The 20,245-nt window shown below is 38.2% G+C and overlaps 1 protein-coding gene across 1 annotated transcript in view; it reads left to right on the forward strand.

Annotated features, from left to right (window-relative positions):
• Positions 1–20,245, forward strand: part of RBKS (ribokinase) — a 70,347-nt gene that overhangs the window by 38,315 nt on the left and 11,787 nt on the right. The window contains exons 6-7 of the mRNA XM_050894532.1: positions 2,016–2,107; positions 11,839–12,027. Coding sequence (XP_050750489.1) covers positions 2,016–2,107; positions 11,839–12,027 — 281 coding nt within the window. The remainder of the gene's footprint in view (positions 1–2,015; positions 2,108–11,838; positions 12,028–20,245) is intronic.

Below are 20,245 nucleotides of genomic sequence, written 5' to 3' on the forward strand. Positions count from 1 at the left end.
TGGGGAGGGAGAGTAGATTTCAGACAAGGGAAGTGTAGGAGGGATTTGCTTGATTTTGGGGGTGGCAGAGGAAGAAGGAAGAGAGAAACTGAAAGGGCAACAAAGTTGGAACAAAGAACAGGATTTGTTGAATAGAGATTGTAATATGGAGGTAAAGTCAGGGAGTAGGCTGTGGGTACTGGAAGTGGGAAAAAGAAAGCATAGGAGAGGGGGTGTAAAGAGATACGTGATGAAAGTTGAATGAAAAAGGTTACTATTGCATAGTGCCTATGCAAGGAGGTATAAAGAACGGAAACTAGATGAGGAGAATGGATCTTGGTGAAGAGAAAGAATTTGGGCAGAAAATAATTTGGTGTTCCTCAGAGGGACCAAACAGACTACCCTATTCACAAGCCGTGCTCTTCTTCACAGCCTGAAAGAGAATCTTAGGGTTCCTCTATCTCCCCCTTGCTTAGCAGATATTAAATATGGGAGCAAACTAATAGTAATGTATTACACCCTGTTCATGATGAGTCTGTATTACTTAAAACCCAAGTTGGAACACTTCCAGTGCTGCTCCTGACCGATGTATATGTTGGTATGATACCACATGACAGAGTTGGTTTTCCAATATGTGCTGTTTGTTTGTTTTACCTTGGAAAGTATACCTTAAAGATTTGTGTTTAAAAGAACTTTATTAGGGTTGCAATTCAGAAAATAGGAAATGCAAGAGTTAAGGTTGCCTGTGAAACCTTAATTTGTCTCCTTTCTGCATATGTATTATGTTGCAGTCTTTAATTATGTGATCACATGCTGTTTTTCAGTGGTATGTGATCATATAATTAAAGAGTTCATTATAATACATACTGTATTGTAATAATATAAGGGAGCCAAATTAAGATTTCATTGGAAATCCTAATCCTGGCATTTTCTGACATCTAAGTAAATGTCTTTGTCGCTTTAATACTCTTTTTAACAAGGCAGGTAAAGTTGTACAGTCAAAGGCTAAAACTTTCAGAGTGTTAATCAAAAAGGTCATCTTCTAAACTTCTCGGTACTCAGATTTCAGAAGTCTCTGTGCATCTTTCTCTTTTAGGGCATTAACTGGGATTCAGAAGTGTTCAGGGTGTCTGAATATTATGTGCTATAGCTTAGGGTCTAAATATGTGTTTAGGACTGAAAATTTAGGCATCCAAGTTGGAAGATTTGATCACTTACTATAAAGAATATTTCTAAAGTAAGAGAGTGTGCTTTATATAAAAATGATGGCCTTGTGGTTAAGACACAGAAGTATTAATCATAAAATTGGCAAAGTGAGAAACCAAGTCTGCAGACTTCCTGTGTTAACAGTGAGTAAGTCACTTATACTGTCCTCATGACAAACCTTTTCTGCTGTTACACAGGGCCTTAGGCTACAGTTTAAAGTTAGGTTAACTAACATACTCTACCACGTGTTACGTTTAGGTCTAGCTCTGCCAGATAGCATATTAAAAATATACAGTGCCTTGTCTACACTACAGTTTTCTAATGTGGCAGTTTGAACAAGTTAGGTAACACATTCAGAAGCACGTTTAACTCCTTGTCTGGACATGCCCTTCATTACTCCATACCCCTGTTTCTTCGTGTACAGAATGCAGATAACAACACTGAAAAAATTCTAGAACTAAATCAGTTCTTGTAAAACTTACTAAAATCTTGGGAGAAGCATCATGAGTTAAACAAATTGCATTACTATCTAAAGCTTTTTTCCCTTTTTTATTTAATTTAATAATTTCTTGGTTATTTTTTCTATTACTCTTCTGTCATGTTCCCATCATGACAGGTGCCTGCACATGAATTAGAAGGGAACCTTACTATAATAAAGAAAACTTTCAGCAGTTCTATAAAACGAGGACACAGAAACTGACAGCCATTTGTGTGTTAATAATAAACATTGGGGGCTGTGAATTAACCACAATGGTGTTTCAGGTGATGGTTTATGAATCTAAAACAGTAGAGATTTAGACTTTCTTTTTCTTCTTTTTTTTTTTTTTCAGCAAAGACTTTATTTAATCCAGCTCCAGCCCTTGCTGACCTAGATCCACAATTTTATACTCATTCTGATATCTTCTGCTGCAATGAAACTGAGGTAATGGTCATACGTCATGTTAAAGAAGGAGTCTTAAGCAGTAAAATTTCAGAGGAATTCTGTTCTCAGAAATGCAGCATAGGGAGCAGGAAAACTGAGGCATGCTCCTCTTATATAGGACTTTTGGAGGTGACAAGTTTGATCCCTGACCTAATGAGCAAAGACAAGTATTCTAGAATACCTTTCGATTGCGCTAAAAATTAATTGTCTGCAGCAGGAAAGTTGTGTCCAGCCTTCCTTACAAGTAGATGAGTAAAACAAATCTGTAAAAGGACACTTTTAAAATGTTATCACTGAGTGGTAAATATTAAAATAGATTCTTGTCCTTGTTCTGCGGTCCTTTGATATGATTAGCAGGAATGTGCTAGCCATAGTGTTCTGACAGTTTTAAACTCACTTGCCAGGAGGTGATGCATGCACGCTGCACTTGATGGTAAATAGTAGCTTCATATGCCTCTTCCTGTCAGATCTGTTTTCAGTGACTGTTTCTCTGGCCCTTCAACTGTATGTTTTCCCTTATCCCCCCGCCCCGCTCCTTTTCCTCTCTTTTCTAATTCAAGTGTGTTATTTCTCCCAAAGGAAATTATTTTTGTCACAAGAGACAAATTAAGCTTGTCTCATAAGGCCTTCGTTTAAATTTCCTATTTATTAGCATTATGCATGCTGTGTTCCTTCCCCTCACCTTCTCTTTATATAAACAGGAATGTGGGAGAAGCAACCTAGTGGATAGAAGCCATGCCTTAATCATAGTTAAAGTTATCTCCAACAGACATGATTTCTGCAATGAACATGATATCTTTGGGAGGAGAGGAGGGGGAAGAGCTAAGAGAAAAGCATGGCTCTGCTTGCTTAGAGGATTTTTTGTCTGATGACAATGTCTGTCAGAGTAAGTTCTTCAAGGCTCAATTACTCTCTTTTGAAATTTCTGTTAAAACCCATCACAAACCATATCAGAAGTTCTCAGTTCATGAGTCTTCTAGCATTTAAGGGTCGGTCTGAGTAACCCAAATGGACATCTGAATTTTATTCTGGGATGTTTCAGTATGTATCTGCCAAGTTCAGATACTCCAGAGCATTCAGGAATTAGCAAAATAGCAAGGTGGGAGATGCCACAGCTCCTCAGGTCTCTGGAAGGCAAAGTTTCCAGTGTAACTGGCAGTGATACCATTTGTGGCTCAGACACTCTCCAAAAGCTATCAGAACTCAATTATATGCGATGAAGAGAATGCTAAGGCAAAGTATTTATTCTTGTTCAGGGGACTTGCAGGACACCCATATGGTGTTTTCTTCATGGTTTCAGGAAGCACTTATGCCTGGACTATGCCCCTGGATTGGCTGAACGGCGCAACAGCGCACATTTTGGGCTGAGAACACCCATACTCTCCCACCAATTTAGTAAATGTCATTTGTTGTTTGCTTTTTTCATAATGCCACTAGTTACTTTTTTTTTCCTCTGCGAAAACTTATCCCCCATATGTTAGAAACAAAACTTTGTTTTTCATTACTTGTCTATTCCTGACTTTTCTCTCATTGCTCTTTGCAACACACATGTTAAAGTTTTCCCTTTGTTATACTTTATTGCTAGAGGACAGTCTTGAAAGAGACATTCTTTGAGAAGTTTAGCTTGCTGAAGCCAGGGTGTATTATTATTACCACCACATGGAGAAAAGAAAATTACTTCTATTTGGAGAACAAGAAATACAGGTGTATAATTATAATAGATCCCTGCTCACTCATCTACCTTTCCTGCAGAGCTGGGGGTACAGTTGGCATTCTTTTCTGCTGTTTTCTTTTAAAAAGTAATTACCGTTTGAAGGTAGCTGGGATCACTGTATGCACAGTTAGGAACAGAAATGTTCTCTCTACTGTTGAGGAGGTTTATCTCTTCCGAATTTATGGAAATGGTAGACCTATGGAAGTTCCTGCCAGCCATATCATGGGAGCACAGATCCAAGCATGGGACTCCTATAGCATATTCTGAGAACAACAATGGCACATAAGTACCTTTGCTTTTAACAATAACCTTTTCATACTTTGCAATGAAATAAATTACGTTAGCACAACTGTAATAATCAGTTATGTTTGATTTCGTCCTCTCTGTGTGTCTAATTTGTTATTGAATTGATTTTCAGAGATGAACTATTGCCATTGTTCCTTTCTTTTTGCTGAGAAAAGAGGAAAAATGAAGCATTTGGTTTTCTTATGTCACAAGTTTGAAAGTTGGTTTTTTAGTAATTGTTATATATTCATATGCCATCTGTTTTCTGTTTTCTTTCATGACTTTCTTTAATTTCAGATCCCTGTAATGTATGCACTTGAAAAATTTGATATAGAGATAAATGTTTACAAACCCAAATAAAGGTTACCAGTCACATCTCTGTATGGCACTTAAAAGCAATAAGTTAATTCTACAAATCTTAAAGATATTTCTAATTTTTTCAACTTCGTCCATTCAACCAGCTACATCTGCATTTCCTTCATCTTCTTAAATCAGGAAGTACCTAAGACTTTGTTGATTCAGAACATATACTGGGAAAAGATCTTTTTATAATTTTTTTTTTTATTTCCCTCAGTATCTACTAGCAGTCACAGTCAGAAAAGAGCAATTGGATAAGATGGACCTTTGCTCTGAGCCACTATGGCCATTCTTATTTTATGGATTTTTTTTATTATTGTTCTCTATGGCCAAATTTATTGAATGTGCTGCTTACAACTGCCTTCCTGAGATGTTCTGTTCCAGCTCCATTGCCCCTCCTACTTGGTATTTCTAAGTCTCAAATAACTTCCTTCTAGCCAAAATCCTATTTATGTTCTAGCCTTACCCCTTTTGGGATCTTTTATTTTTTATTTGGGATTTTTAGGTATTGCCAGAAAAAAAATAGTGTATTTCTGCTTTATCTTTACTAAGTCTGTTAAATAGTTAATAAATCGTCTTGGATTTAAACATGAACTCTTTAGAGCTATCCAGTTCAGCTGCTTCTCAAACATTCTTTTTAACACAAACGTATATGCTAAGACAAGATTAAACTTACACTGATTTTTTTTTATTGCTTGGTTTGGCTTTCTCAGTCATTTAAATTTACAAGTATTTATCACAGCATTTTACCAAAATGTCCTTATCTTTCTTGTTCACCAAGAAATGCCTTTAAATGATAAAATCCTGTGGTTTGTGGATATTATGTAAATGATATGTTTGTAACAGAAGATTATGTTAGCTGTAAAACAGAACACTAGCCGTTTAGCTTAAGACACCTCATACACTATGTGGAGTGTTTGTATTGTTAAAGATGAGAAAAAGGGGGTAGTCCTTGTGATTAGCTGAATTATTACTGAGTCACAAGTTTCTGTTATTTAATGCCATGAAGGTCAGGAGTTTTGATCTGCAGTGCGTTTGTCACAGAATAAAAGTTTTAAAATGTCAGCTATAGTTTCAGACAGCCATGGGATGTCGGGTCCCAAACATGCAAGTATCAGATACAACATCACACTTTATACTCCATCTTTCATTAAATGCTTTAGGATTTAATGCAATCACATGCAGTTTCTGGTATAACAGCACAGCTTGTTCTTATGGATTTATGTGCTAGAGAGAAGCAAACAAAATTATACTATCAGTGAATTATCTACCATTAGTTTGTCTAGAAGGCTCTTCACAAGCTGTTCTTTTCACTCTTGCTTGTTGCAATAATAAATTTTCTTTATGTCTGACATCATTACTTTCTTTTTATGTGGTTCATGAACAAAAAACCTCAGAACAAATCTTGCAAGGTTATCGGTTCTTTCTTTGCTTAGCCTGTAGTTCAGTTTTATCTTTTCCCAGAAAGATCAAACTTGTTGAGACTAGTTTGTTAATTCCCAGATGCAGCACAGCCTAATCCCTGAGGTTTGTGCAGGAATGTGCTAGTTCTCCATTCCCTTAATTCTTCTAATGAAAAATAAATGTATCCAATGTCATCTTAGTGAAAACCAATGGTTGTTCTTTTCAGTCATTTATAAATGTTGAAAAAGAGACAGCCCTGTACAAGATGAGCTCTTTGGAATATTTACCATTTTTTTCCCACGTATTTGTGTGATTCCTTGCTGCAGTACGGCTCTAGGCACAACCACAATGTCAATACAGTTCATGTGTTGTTTTTCTTATTTAGTGTGTGCATGCAATTACATAGCCCTGCAGGTTAGGAACCAAAATATATTGCACATCAGCAATTTCAATTTGGTCCTAAGCATTTTGAAGAGCAGCTGCTTCTCCGTTCAAAGAATACTGAGGAGCCTTTCAGGAGAAGGAAAACTCCTAAATGGTTACAGCAAATGATTTAGTTCGTCAAGCTATTTTTAATGCAAAACTGGGAACTGCTTTCTCCCTAATGTAAAATGGGTATCAGACTTCTGATCTAAATAAGAAAGGCCTAGCAAAGATTTAATTAAATGCTAACAGAATACTTTGGGACTTCAGTGGCAGAAAGCAGTACAACTAAATATAAGTTAATTGCTAATTTTGTTAAATAAAGCTGCAAGATGTATAAAAATAATACAGAAAAATAGATACTATCCTATTGTTTTCTTTTAAGTGTTACTGTCTATTACTAGAGGCTAGATCATTTTTGGAAGAAATATTAATAGTGGAAATTCTTGTTAGTATGTCCAAAATCAAGAGACAGTATTGACTTTTACAAGATTCAGAGAATATCAAGTTTATAAAACTATATCTGGAGTCTTGGATTAGGACATTTAAGATACTGCTTATTAATATAGAGAGATTAATACTAGGGAAGTCTTTCTTAAGAAAAAATAATTGATATCTCTAGTAGTTAAAACAAAAATAGGTCCTTTAGAATTAAAATATTTCAGAACATCTCTTGTATTTGCCTTTTCTGTTTTAAGTAATGGAAAGCTACTATTGCGCCATTACATAGAAGTTGCCAGCAATTCACAGTATATTTTAATTCCAACTTTGTTCTAAACCCCATTTTATCAGTTGCTGGAAACTATGAAATTTCCCATATTTAGTCTAAAATGAAAGATGTTACTTTTGGGAGGGGAGTGAATAGCTTCAAGCCAATTCATTTCAATCAGTTTTTAATTATTCTAGCAAGATAAGTATTTCTGCCTGTATGTATGTAAAAATTTCATAATTTGAAACAACTGGAACTAGCTTGGCTTGTGGCCTGATCTTGTAATTGCTTATACACCAAATCTGTCTCACTACTACTTTGGGACTGTTCACATGTGTTAGAATTAATGAGATTGAGTTCCTGTTCTGTCATTCTCAAAGAAATCTCCTAAGGTACAAGTCAAGTTTGTAGCCAACTGGCTTACTGTGTTTAAATATTTAAAATTAAAAATATTTTAAATTATCATAAGTAGTTTTAGATGGGTTAGCCTTAAAACTGGCAAAGATTCCCTATTATTATTTATTATTTCTGTTCCAGCAGTACCTGGCAACATTTGCAAAGTTGTTACTGTGCTAGGTGCACAAAAAGCAGTCCAAATGATGGACTGCTCCCCAGAGAATTAACACTTCTTGTTATTTCACAAGTTTATATTTGCTGAGGATCATAGGGTCACAGAAGTTGGGAACAGAACTAGGTCTCTAGTCCAACACCCTGGTGAAGCATGGCCAGTTTAGGTCAGATTGCTCAGGGCTTTGTCCAGTCAAGTTTTGAGTCTCCGAGGATGGAGATTGCATGACCTCTGGGCACCTGTTAACTGCTTCATCACCCTCATAGTGAAAAAGCTTGTCCTAATACTGGAATTTCCCATGTTCCAGCTTGCGCCTGTTGTCTCTAGCCCTATCCCTGTGCACCTTCGAGAAGAGTCTGGCTCCATCTTCTCTATACCCACCCATTAAATTGCTGTAGACAGCAATTAGATCTCCCCTTAGCCTTGTGTTCTTAAGGCTGAACAAGCCTGCTTCTCCCAGCCTCTTCTTGTATGTCCTACTCTCTGGCCCCCTGACTGTCTTGATGGCCTTCCATTGTAGTGTGCTGTAGTACGTCAGCGTCTTACTTGTGCCAGAGATCCCAAAACTAGATACCATGCTGCAGATTTTGTCTCGCAAATGTCAAGCAGAGGATCCAGAACATATCCCTGAAAGTGGCTCTGTAAGCCATAGGCTGCCCCAAATGCACCACAGCTAGGAACACTTGGCAAAGTTTCGTATCGTAGTTTGATTCTCACTTCTAGCCAGTGTAAACTAGTACTGCTGTTGAAAGAAGTTAATTGTTTTGGGTTGGCTTTTGGGGGTGGTGTGGGATTGGGGGTGGTGTTAATTTTAACACAGATCTGCCTTGCAATCCAGTTTGTTTCCTGGCCACACAAATGGCTGGGCTGGCACAAGAGAATGGGGCATGTGGACAGGAGTGGAAGGGAAAAAGCAGGACCATTTCTTTTCTGTAGCAATGCTGGTTTGTGTCAACTTACTGTGACTAGACTCCACAGTCTAAAGAGACATGGAGAGTTAACTAAGATTAGTGAGGATTATGGCCAAGAACCTTCATATCAGTTAAATTCGAAGCTTCAGTTAAATTTCTCTTCCACTTTTGTAAGCAAAATTAAGAGAATTCTGTGTAGATTAATTATGTAATATCTGTCATAGGTTTATTCTGACAGCAGTTTTGTGGAATGTCCTCTTGCTTTAATAGGTCCATTTAACTGAGGAGTTTTATGAGACTAGCTGCAGAAAAATAAAATTCTTAATTTGCTGCCCTTTCGTACGGTACTATGGCAAATGTCCACACTGGGCTTTTAGTATTGTTATTTAATTTTTTCTTTACATAACCATTAGTTGTTTCCTTCAATTGTACCACAGTTTGTTTTTTAAATAAGATTCTACTGAAGGGAGGAACTTAAAAACTCACCACAGTATTTAACATCAGTTGACATTTACCGCAATCTCTAATTATTGGCACAGAATCTGTCTGGCTTCTGCTGCTTTTATGGTTCTTCCAGCTTGTTCCAGTGTTTTTTAGTTTTACCATCCTGCTGTAGATGAGTTAGATGATAGTGGTTTCAAGCAGTTGAAGATCTACTTTTATACAGACTCTATCTGTTCAAAATAATTTTGTTTATTGGTATAAGCGGTGTAAAGATGAAAAGAAAGATTTCTGCAAAACCTTTCACATATCAGTCCCAGAACAATTCTTTCACTACCCAAGCAAAAAATCCTGTTGACTTGGGACACAGCAAGCACCAAGAGGGGTACAACGCTAATGCTAAGCATACAGAATGTGCGTTTCATTAGGAAGAATATTATATTTAAATACTTCATTTACCTTCCTCATGAGCTTACAGAAGTGTAAATACCAGGTAAATAAACCCAAATTAGATTTACTGTTTCTCTACCAAAACCGAATCCACTTTCATCCTGGAGACTTTGCAACATAGGTAGAATGTTTGGAATTATTGTCCCTCATAAAGTACATTGGAAATTCAGTTAGCCAGTTTCATTCAAGGATTCATGTTAATCCATTTTTATTCTTGTAACATGATGTGCTAGGTGTTCTGAATACAGAAATGCATAGTTCCTGCTCCAGAGATCTTAAAATTCATGAAAAGACACAGATTCTTTAGACACTTGAATATTAGAATAGAGTATATATATTTTAATACTATTTATTATCTATCCTTAGTTACTCCAAAGTCATTATTGGTGTATTGACTCCTTGCAAACCTTGCAAGAAGATACATTCACAAGGTTTTGTGAGATACTTTTTGAAACAATTTTTCTTATTTGAAAATACTTTTATAACCTTTTAAAAGCTGAAATAGGTTTAATTTGTTTCAATAGTTTGTACTGCAAGAGAAGTTTGAGCAGCATGGTGACATGCCAAAGAGAAAATTGGATAGGTTTAGTTGCCTTCTTATAATTTAAAGCTTACTGTATTCTTGTCTGGGATCAGTGTGGTTAAAAAAAGTAGTTTTAAATTGCGTGTACATGTTAACCACACCTTGCCCCTGCAGTGCACAAGTTTACCCACCAAGGCCTGCCACACCAGATGCTGCTTTGTAGCGATCAGATCAACAACGCTTGAAATCATTTGTGCACTTGTCTAAGTAGGGAACTTGGTCCTGTAAGTTTGAAAATTAAAATCAGTAAGTAAGTACTCTGCTAATGATACTATAAACTCTAGGGAGTGTGTTGGCATAATCTGGCCCTTCAGAGCCTAAGGGTGGCTTCTCTCTCCTGGGTCAGGCTGAAACACAGGAAATGACAGTGGCGAGCAGCGGGTGCTGACTCACGGCTGGGGGCGGTTTACTTTGGGATGGCTGTAGTAGTTCCTGTCCCCAGCTGTCTGCCCTCCCTCTCTTTACTACAGGCAGGGCCTGTGCTTTGTGAAGCAGTTGTTTAATCACTATAGTTTACAGTCCGTTATATCAAGAAGTATGCGCACTGAATTCAAGTTTCAGTAATGCAGAGGAAGGTAGTTTGAAATACTTCAGCAGCTGTTTCCCAAGAAGCCGAGCTGCCCATACAGCAGAGGTCAGGAAGTGTAGCCGGTGAATAGGTTCCAAAGTTTTCCACTGAAAATAAGCCCTAAGAGTGTGGAAGCTGTGCCCAGTTACTAGGCGGTTATCTGAAAATACTTCAGATTGCATTTTTCAGGATCCAGCAGCAACCTTGTAGTGCAAGATAAAGTAGGAATTCCCTCTTCTCAAGCAAGCAGGACAAGATTTAGTAAAGACAGCAAAATATAATATGTCTGTTTACTTACAATTGAAGGCATACTGTGTTATGCAGGAGTACTGCCTGCTAGACTGTTTCAGATAAAACACACTGTATTTTCTCTTCCCTTTCTTCCTGTTTCATTCTTGTTCTCTTCCCTGCCAAAAGAAAAACTACATGACATTTGACAATGCTATGCCATCAAGAAAATGTATGAAGTGGCAAAAAAGGTGCTTGATTCTGGAGTCTTCATTGCAGACTTTTGGGAAATTTTGCTCTTAGTTGGGTGGAACTAGAAGAGATGTAATTTTAAGAGCCAACTGGGAGAAGTTGACTTAAGGTCACCATCTGTTAGAAGAAGAGTTTATCTGTGTTTGTACAGAGCCAACACAGAAGAGTCTCAGTCTTGACAGAGGCCTATGGACATGGCCATAACACAAATATATAATAATCTTGTAATGGGCCTTTGCCCAAAGAGGGCTTCAGATATAACTTTTAGGTATTCTTATCTAAAAATATATATTAAAGTAAACAGAGTGGTCAAAGTTGAGCAACTATTTTTTTTCCTTGAAGAGATTTTCCCTTGTGATTTCCCTCTAACTGAACACTGAGAATTTAAAAAAGAATTTTAAAAGTTTCTCACGCAGTGATAAATATCCCCCAACAATAGTGACTGAGTTGCCATGTAGCATTTTTCACATTAGACCACAAAATGCTTTTGCCAAGGCTGTGTCATTGTGTCCATTTCACAGATGAAGAAACTGAGGCATGTGGGAGAAATGTGATTTTACTAAGGGTTGCATGCCAGGTAAGTCGTAGAAGCTGGAACAGAACCCATGCCTCCTGCGTCTCTGCCTAGGCTGCTCTCCATTAGTCTGCTGTGCCTGGAGTACACGCTGATTTCAAACGAGGACCAAGACATAGCTGAGTATCAGCGTAGGAAGTGGTTTCATGATCATCCTATAATACACATTTTAAAAAGATATTAAATACTGTTTTCAAATGCAACTGTTGTCCAAAAATGAATGCTGTCAGATTTTGATTTTTATTTGCGTGGGTTATTTTCCAGGCAGAAATTTTAACGGGCATCCCAGTTGGCAACCTTGAAGATGCTGAAAAGGTGGGACGCATGCTGTTAGAAAGAGGGTGTAAGCTCGTAATTGTTACTCTTGGAGCAGAAGGCTGCATGATGATATCAGTAGAAGAACCCATTCCAAAGCACGTTCCTGCTGGGAAGGTCAGGGCTGTGGACACTACGGTACGTTTTTGTGGTTTAACTGTCTTGCTTTGGAAAAGACTGCTTAAGCAGTAAGGGAAAGCAATGAGTAATCAGCCAAATCTTTGGGCACTAGCACAAAGGCTAATTTATGATGTGAAATTGATATCTTGCTTCCAGCTTCTCATATATTAAATGTCAGTTCACTTGGGTTTTATAGTCTGTGTTGTAGATGAGCTAGAATTATTATACATACTGATCGTATCTTCATGTTCCTCCTTTACTGAAGTCAGTACCTGTCTCTGACTGTAATGCGTGATGCCAGTGGCCTGAGCTGCAGTCCTGTTTTTTCACCTTTGCCCAGTCATATAATTCATCTTGTCCAGAACTCAAATGCTGTGGGAGAAAGGAGATATTACTGCCCTCACAGTCTGAAACTGAATGTTTGGCTCTTCTGACACAAGCATGAATTGCTTACCAAGTGTAGCATAAGGTGATCAAAGACATAATTTTTACAGAATATAGTGGAAAAAACCCAAAAAGTTCTTGCTGCTTCATGACGACTATTTTATGATGATAGGTAAGGGATAGTTGGTCAGAGGTATTTTAGTCTTTGACATGAGGGTACTTTTTTTGCTTTCTGCTCAGAATTAAATGCAGAAAGCATACTCTAACAGACCACTAAATACAATACCCCCAGCAAAAAATGAAAACAGGACAGGCAATAGTTAAGATAGCATTGCTATTAAAACCTTACCACATTGCACATATGGGGCTATTTTGTGTTCCTAGTATTATCTGACATAAATCCAAAATAATTCCAGTGGAGTTACTGAGAGCAGAGCAGGGCACGTTGTATGTACTAACTATACATTTAAATGCCTGTTATAATAACGTCATATTACATATGTTCTGTTACAATAGTTCATTAAAATCCTGGAGATTTTACCATCTGGTGCATTCCATATCTGAATTGCATTAATAATAACTAGTTCTTGTAGCATGTTTTTTATCCACTGACCTCATACTGCTTCACAAGGAAGGAAAGCAACTGCTTAAAAGATGAGGAAACAGAGGCATAGGGGACTGAAATTACCTAGCTCAGTAGCATGCAGTGGCAGAGCTAGGAGTAAAGAGACTTTGTCTAAACCAGAAGATCACGCATAGATTTGGACTGTGTTGTGCTGATAGTGTGGAAGGCTTTGTTTCACTGTTAAATTTAATCCTTTTCAATTTAACTCTGAAACAGAGATACTTTGGCTTTATTTTCCTCTTTTGCCCCTTTGTCATTTAGAAGTTTGACCTCGAGTTAGTGCTGATTTTGGAATGTGCTAAAGTTCTGGTTAAGGTAGCCATCACTGTACTGTACTGTGCATAAGGTTCTTGGTGGGGCACTACAGACACCAAACTGCCTCTGCGTGCTTTTAGCCCAGAATTAGAAGTGCCAAGGGAGTGAAAGGCAGAGCTCCCAAAACTGCCCAGAAGCAGGATTTGTTAGCTTGGGAGCAACACCTTGTGAACCTGGCAGTACGGCTTCTTGCTCTGAGTTGGTAAATCCACTATTGCTATCAAAGCTTAGTGTTAGAGTTTTTCTCTACATCATGCAGAAGTGACGAAGAAGAAACATGTGTGATCTGCTTCTTCAAAAGAAGCAGAAAATTGCTGCCAGATCAGCTATTGTTTGATATCTTAAGATATTTGCTGCTCTTGGAATAAAACAGCAATACTGAAACCACACTCTGTGGCTGAAAAGTGCTTTTTATCTTGCCTAGCAGTTCAGAGTTTCATGACTGAACTAATTTAATGCTTCTCTTTTTTTTTCTTTTTTTTTCTTTTTTTTAAATAAAAGCAATTTCTTTGAGTTTACTGAATCCTTGCCCTGCCTCCTTGTGGCCAACAGGTTATTGGCTTTCACATAGCAGAGGATTTTCACAGTTAATTTTGTTAATCTACTTAAATACCAGTGGGTTGTTTTCAGTAAAACAGCTGTGCTCGGTTTACTCTTGCAGACTGAATGAAAAAAGATGTGTTGGCCTTCCATTATAAAAGTCTTACAGTGCTTAGACTGATTATCACTTTGCCTGAAAGCAAGTGGTTTTAAAGCAACCCTTCCAAACACTAAGCAAAATAATGTTATCCTCAACTAACCTGGATAGCTCTATTACTAAAATAAATACTAAACGTTCTAGTAAGACACGTTATTCTCTTCAGAGGCATGTCTGCAGTGTATCCTTCCCCAGGGGAAAAAGCTCAAGCTGTAGGGTGGCTTAGGAAGTAGCCACCTATCCGTAGAGTATTCAGAGCTGTTCATGTGCATGCTCTTGGCATGCCATTTAATACTAAACAAAAGTTGCTACCTTGAACTGCCCTGACTTCAGCATCTTGAGGGACCAGGCAGTAATTTTTTAAGCTGCCATAATCCAATCACATCTGGTTATGTGCCTGTATCCATATTGATATTGTTTGGCTCTGCAGAAGGTAAAGTTACTGCCAGACAGAGAGTTAAATGTTGTGTATAACCCATCATAGGATTTGCAAAAGGTTACAGAGCTCTTATGAAAACAGTCTGTATTAAAACAGAGTTTGCCGTTTAGAAGATATACGTATAAGATACAAGATGAGCTTCAAAGGCCTCTTCCACCGTAGAAATTTTCCCATAGCTGCTACCACTGCCCAGAGTCCTCTCTGCAGCAGCACAGCTTCAGTGCTGCCTCCTGGTCATTTCTGTTGTCCACAGCAATTTTGAAAATTTTTGACAAGAAAATACTTGGGTAGGTACAGCCACAAAGATTAAGAATTTGAGTTCCTTGTCGCAGGTAGTGTGCTCCCCGTTCTCCATGTCCGTAAGTTCATCAGAGAGACTAAGGGTTGATAGATCGTAGAGCCTGGCTCTTCCTCCTAGCCCTTGAGATGGTTAATCTAAGAGTTTATTGGCAGAACACTGGGAAAAGCTGGCTCCATCTCCTGCGCTGTGGTGGAACATGAATCTTCAAGACTGAAAATCTGGCACTTTTCACCCACACTAAATCAATACTATAAAGGGAAAAAAAAAGGCTTGTTGATTTTTTTTTTTAGCACTAATTATCTTAATGTGGGCTTTACTAATGTATGCAATGCTTCCCATGACTGTTAGCAGAGCTCTCCATACACAGTCCAAAACATGTAGAGCACGAATAGTCGTTTAGAAGGAAGTTTTGCAAGATACGGTATTGTAAAGCTGAAACATCTGTTTCTCCTGTTATAGCTAAATAGTGCAACAAGCTTTTGTTAAGAAAATAAACTTTCCCTTCATTCTACTAGTTTCTGCTAGCTATTTTCTATATGCAAATAAAAAGAAGTGAATTATTTAAAAATCATCCTCAAATTTTCTGTATGAAAGAAACACCTGATTAAGCCCACTGGCCATATCAATTTGTATTTGAAGCAGATGATGTATGTAAGAGATGAAGACACATAAAAAAGTACTAATATGTAGGTAATATAAGAACGGTATACATTATAATCTATTTTCATTACTTTAAATAGTTGCTTTTAAATCTATTTGACTACATGAAGTTAAATATATGTATTTATTTTTGGAAGCTGTTTCTACTTTAGGTGAAACTAGTACATGAAGCTGCATTAAAATAGCTGTGAAGGATAATTATATAATTCCATTTATATGACATTTCTTCAGTTGGTAGCAGAAGGTTTCACAAACCATTCACAAATTTGATAAGCATTTCATAGAAAACAATAATATCATATACACACATTTTGCAGTTGTGTGCGTGTGTGTGTGTGAAGCAGTTTGCCTGCTGCTGAAGCAGAAGCACAGCTGAGGTGGAACACAGCAGCTGCTTGCAAACACAGCTGTGGGACATGACCGAACACCATCAGGTCAAAACTGTACTTGAGGTGAAGTGGATGATCTGTGTGATGAACCACACAATGATCCTGGATCGTGGCATCTGCTGCTGCAGTAGCCCTGAACACGCTGTCCTGGCAGAGACATACACAGTCTGATGACAGGGAAGGCCACAACATCGTCCATCTTGGAGAATGAAGCTCTGCTTTTTGTGCCCCTTCACCCCCGCTCTCCCCCTCTGCTTCTGACAATCACGCAAAGCGTAATTTACAGCACTATTTACATCTATTTACATTTACTAATTATATTCCATTGAAACTGCCAAGGAAAATTTGTCAGAAGAATGTAATTACTCAAAGCTGGAATTTGGCCAGCAGTGAGATTAGTTCCCTTCCATTTTGCAAAAAAGCACTATGGGATCTTACAGAGCCGAGCGCTTCGAGTGGCAGCTGGGGACCAAGTCGAGGCCCTGAGGTACTGCCGGAGGCCTGCCTAGGGCTTGATGTGTGCAGGCGGGCTTTGCAGAGGCAGTTGGGCTGTCTGGAGCTCCAGGTTACTCGGGGTCTGGGCTTTAGAGGTTTGTCCATGCCAGGCCTCCTCTGGAGGTGGGGCAGTCTGGTGGTCGGTGGCTACAGCAGGCTGGAACATGTCTGCTGGCTCTGGGGCTGCACCCTGGGGCTTGGGGCTTTGCCTTTTACTGTGGTTGCTCCTTGCAGTTGAAGGTGGAGTGTCCTGTCTAGGATCCATGCTTCGAATCATAAGGTTGGCACAGGCAGAATCTCTCCTATGCGGGAGCATTAGTGGAAAATGGGAGCTGCTCCGCTGCCATTCCCCCATTTCCAAGTTGCAGCATGGAGGTCACTTTGGGGGGGGAAGTACTTAAGGTTAGTTTTTGTAACCTCTAGTTTGCTCCAGAGCCCAGTTTGGATCAAGATGCCGAATAGCATCCATCCATGCTTGCATCAGTTAGGGTGACTTTCTAATTTCCATCCCATCTGGTCTTTTAAATACATAGTACAGTTGCTCTGCTTAAGATCTCTTCATCAGCTTCTACTTGACCTCTAGGTTTACGCATGCCAATGTTGTGTGCACAAAAGTCCTGCATTAGCACACTCACAATCAGGAGATCAGGCATCTGCATATCTGGCTTAGGCCTGGATGTATTCTCTGTAAAGGCAAATGGAGACACTTGGGCACACAATATTTAAATGAAAATTTGGAATCACTTTTCACAATGGTGCCTCTAGCAATCACAGCAAGTCCATCGTCTCCCTTTTAAATCGCATGAAGAACCCAGAATGTTTAACTGCATAGTATTTCTAAGCACAACCATTAAATTTCCCATATCATTTCTTACATTACCAGCATTTTCCCTGTCTGGCTGTGCTTTTCGGATACAGAGAGTGCACAACCTGCTGAGGGAAGCTAAGGAGATCACAGGTTGAGGTGCCATGCTTATAAACGGGAAAGTCATTTATGAGACATGATAAAATTCAAAATTTAATCTACTCAGTTATGCCTGAAATTTGACACAAGTGTATGAGTTATTCTATATAGTCCTTCTCTGTACGACATTCTCAGAGACAGATGATACATACTATTTGTCATAATCATAAATGTTACCATTATTTTTTCATGTCAGTTCTGCAAAATGAAGTTGCATTGCTACCATATGAATTTGTCATCAGATGTTCTGTGTTCAAATCCTATTAAGTTTCCCTCTGATTTCTTATTACAATATATTAGATCTGGTTCTTTACTATGGGAGAGAATTAAAAAGGCTGTCTTTAAGCAGTAGAGTACTCAGTGAGCAGCTTTGTATTGAACTCTGAAGATGTTACACAATCTTTATTTTAATAAAGCCTCATAAGTGTATGGCTATGTAATTTTAGATATGTCACAGTATTCAGGCCTGTGCAGCAATTGTGGTCTAAAGAAGGCAGTGTGGTTTGGCGATTTGAACAAAGAACTGAGTTCCAGGGCTCTGCAAAAGACTTGCTGTAAATCCTTGGGAGAGTTACTTGTCTTCTTTGTATCCCAATTTATCTATCCATAAATTGGAGCTGCTATTAATGTATTGCATATAAACCATGAGAAGTCTGTTAGAGATCAGAACAGAACCTGGGAGGCCTTTTTCCCAGGCTTGTCATATAACCTCAGGCCAGTTGTGCTTCTTTGGGGGCTTTGCAAACTCATTGAAGTTCTTCTGCTTGAAGTTGAGAGGTCTTGTCTGTAAAAATATGGTTTACACTAAAATTCTCTGACTTAGCTGTATCTTCTGGTTTGGAGGAAGCCTGAGCCAGAGGAGTGAAGTGGACACTGAAATAAAGCCTTAGAATATAAATAAATCCAAAACAGTCTTCCTAATAACAGCAATTCTTTGTCTCCTGACTTTGTGGCCTAACGTCTGAGGCTCAAGGGGATATAAATACAACACTCTGTGCAATGACTAATTACTCAAAATTCTGTGCATCAGCAGAAGTGGGACTTGTGGTTGACTCTAATATTATCGAATGCCTTTGCTATTTAATAATCTTGTAGCCGTACATTATTTAGCATGCTGTTTGCACAAAGAACAGTGATTTTATTTCAGCTATCTCTCAACAAAGTAAAAATGCAGCTGGTAGTAAATGAAGCATTTGGCAGACAATGTGTCTGATGTACAGTTCTCTAACTTGCTAAGAAGAGAAAAATGTTGTTGAGTGTTTAACCTTTTCCTACCCAAGGATATAGCAAGAAGGAGTAAAGTGACCACAAAGGGCAAGGTCTTCTTTCCTTTCCTTTCTTTTTCTCTTTTTCTTTTTCTTTTTCTTTTTCTTTTTCTTTTTCTTTTTCTTTTTCTTTTTCTTTTTCTTTTTCTTCTTTTTCTTTTTCTTTTCCTTTTTCTGTTTATCTTTTTATCTTTTTCTTTTTCTTTTTTCTTTTTCTTTTTCTTTTTCTTTTTCTTTTTCTTTTTTTTCTTTTTCTTTTTTTTGTTTATCTTTTTCTCTTTTTCTTTTTCTTTTTTCTTTTTTCTTTTTTCTTTTTCTTTTTCTTTTTCTTTTTTTTCTTTTTCTTTTTCTTTTTCTTTTTCTTTTTCTTTTTCTTTTTCTTTCTTTTCCTTTTCCTTTTTCTTTTTTCCTTTTTCTTTTTCTTTTTTTTCCCCTCATCTTCCTTTTATTTTTCAAGGAGAGAGAAAAAGTTACTATCGGGCAAACAGCTTATCTATCAGTGGGGTTTATTCACACACCAACACAGAGTAATTATGCCTGGCGCTCCCATTAACATCCCGCAAACCGACAGCATAATAGCTTCCTTTCTTTAACATGCAACCAAAATAGGTTAATAAATAAGTTTAGTTCCAGTCATAGCCCACTTTCTGACTTAGCCTTCTGCATTCCCTCTTTTACAAATATGGAATCCATTGAATTTTGGAACAGAAAAACCATGAGGAATAAGTTAATCTGCCAGACACTCCAATCAGCAATCTGCACTGTAAATCTATTTAAAGCTGCATCTATTATGTTCTGAAGTTCAGCTGAACTGTGAAAGGGCACATGACTGAAATCACTGCATTTGAGTTGACTCACAATTAAGTGTAGATGGGAATTGCTTGGCTCATCACAAGTTTCTGCTTCTGATTCAGGCCTTCTAAAGACACCTCAATTTTTGAAGGCTTGGTCAGTGGCCTAAGGGTGTACAGGTATCCAGTGGCAAGAGGAATTGCAAGAGTTGCGTCCCTCTGCATTGGCAGTCAGCTGGGGAAAGGTGGAGCAAGCTGGATGCGCCCTCTTTCCCTTTGAGAGCAGAAAGCTATATTATCCCCATTTTACAGATAGGAAAAATGGAGCAAAACTGTTAGCAATTGGGTGCTCTGAAGCGCTAGCTAAAAATGCCCTGCTCCAAGTTACATAGGGAGTTGGGGTGATGTTGCCAAAAAAGAAGCACAGGCGTATATTGTCCCATGCTACTCTCTTAACTTCTAGACAACATTGTCATGGAAGGAAACACTGTTTATCTGCCTAGTAACTGTCTATTTTAATCTGTAAGAACAAACAATGTAAACAAAATGAGCAAACAGAAGCAGGCTTGTACAGAACAATTTGCAGCCTTGTTTTCCAGTGGAAGATTCCACAGACCACCCAGGCTTTGCTCTAGTCCTTTTCTCAACCACGGAGCATCTAATTAAATCCCTCTCCATTCCTGACTCTAAGTGGAAGAGAGCCTACAGTCCTGTACAGTTTCTTTCCAGATGGAAATGCATAATTTAACAGAGACACAGCTGAGAGGGAGAAGTGGGCCCAAAGCAGTATTAGCATTTGCCACAAATTGCATTAAACTACAGGGGGGTACTTAATGAAGATGTAGAATAAAAAGAAGATTAAACCCAATATTTAGTTTTCTAAGCCCCTTCTAAGATTGCAGAGTGCCAGG

This window comes from Gymnogyps californianus, chromosome 3, assembly GCF_018139145.2.
Source record: "Gymnogyps californianus isolate 813 chromosome 3, ASM1813914v2, whole genome shotgun sequence".
In the NCBI taxonomy this organism is placed as follows: domain Eukaryota; kingdom Metazoa; phylum Chordata; class Aves; order Accipitriformes; family Cathartidae; genus Gymnogyps; species Gymnogyps californianus.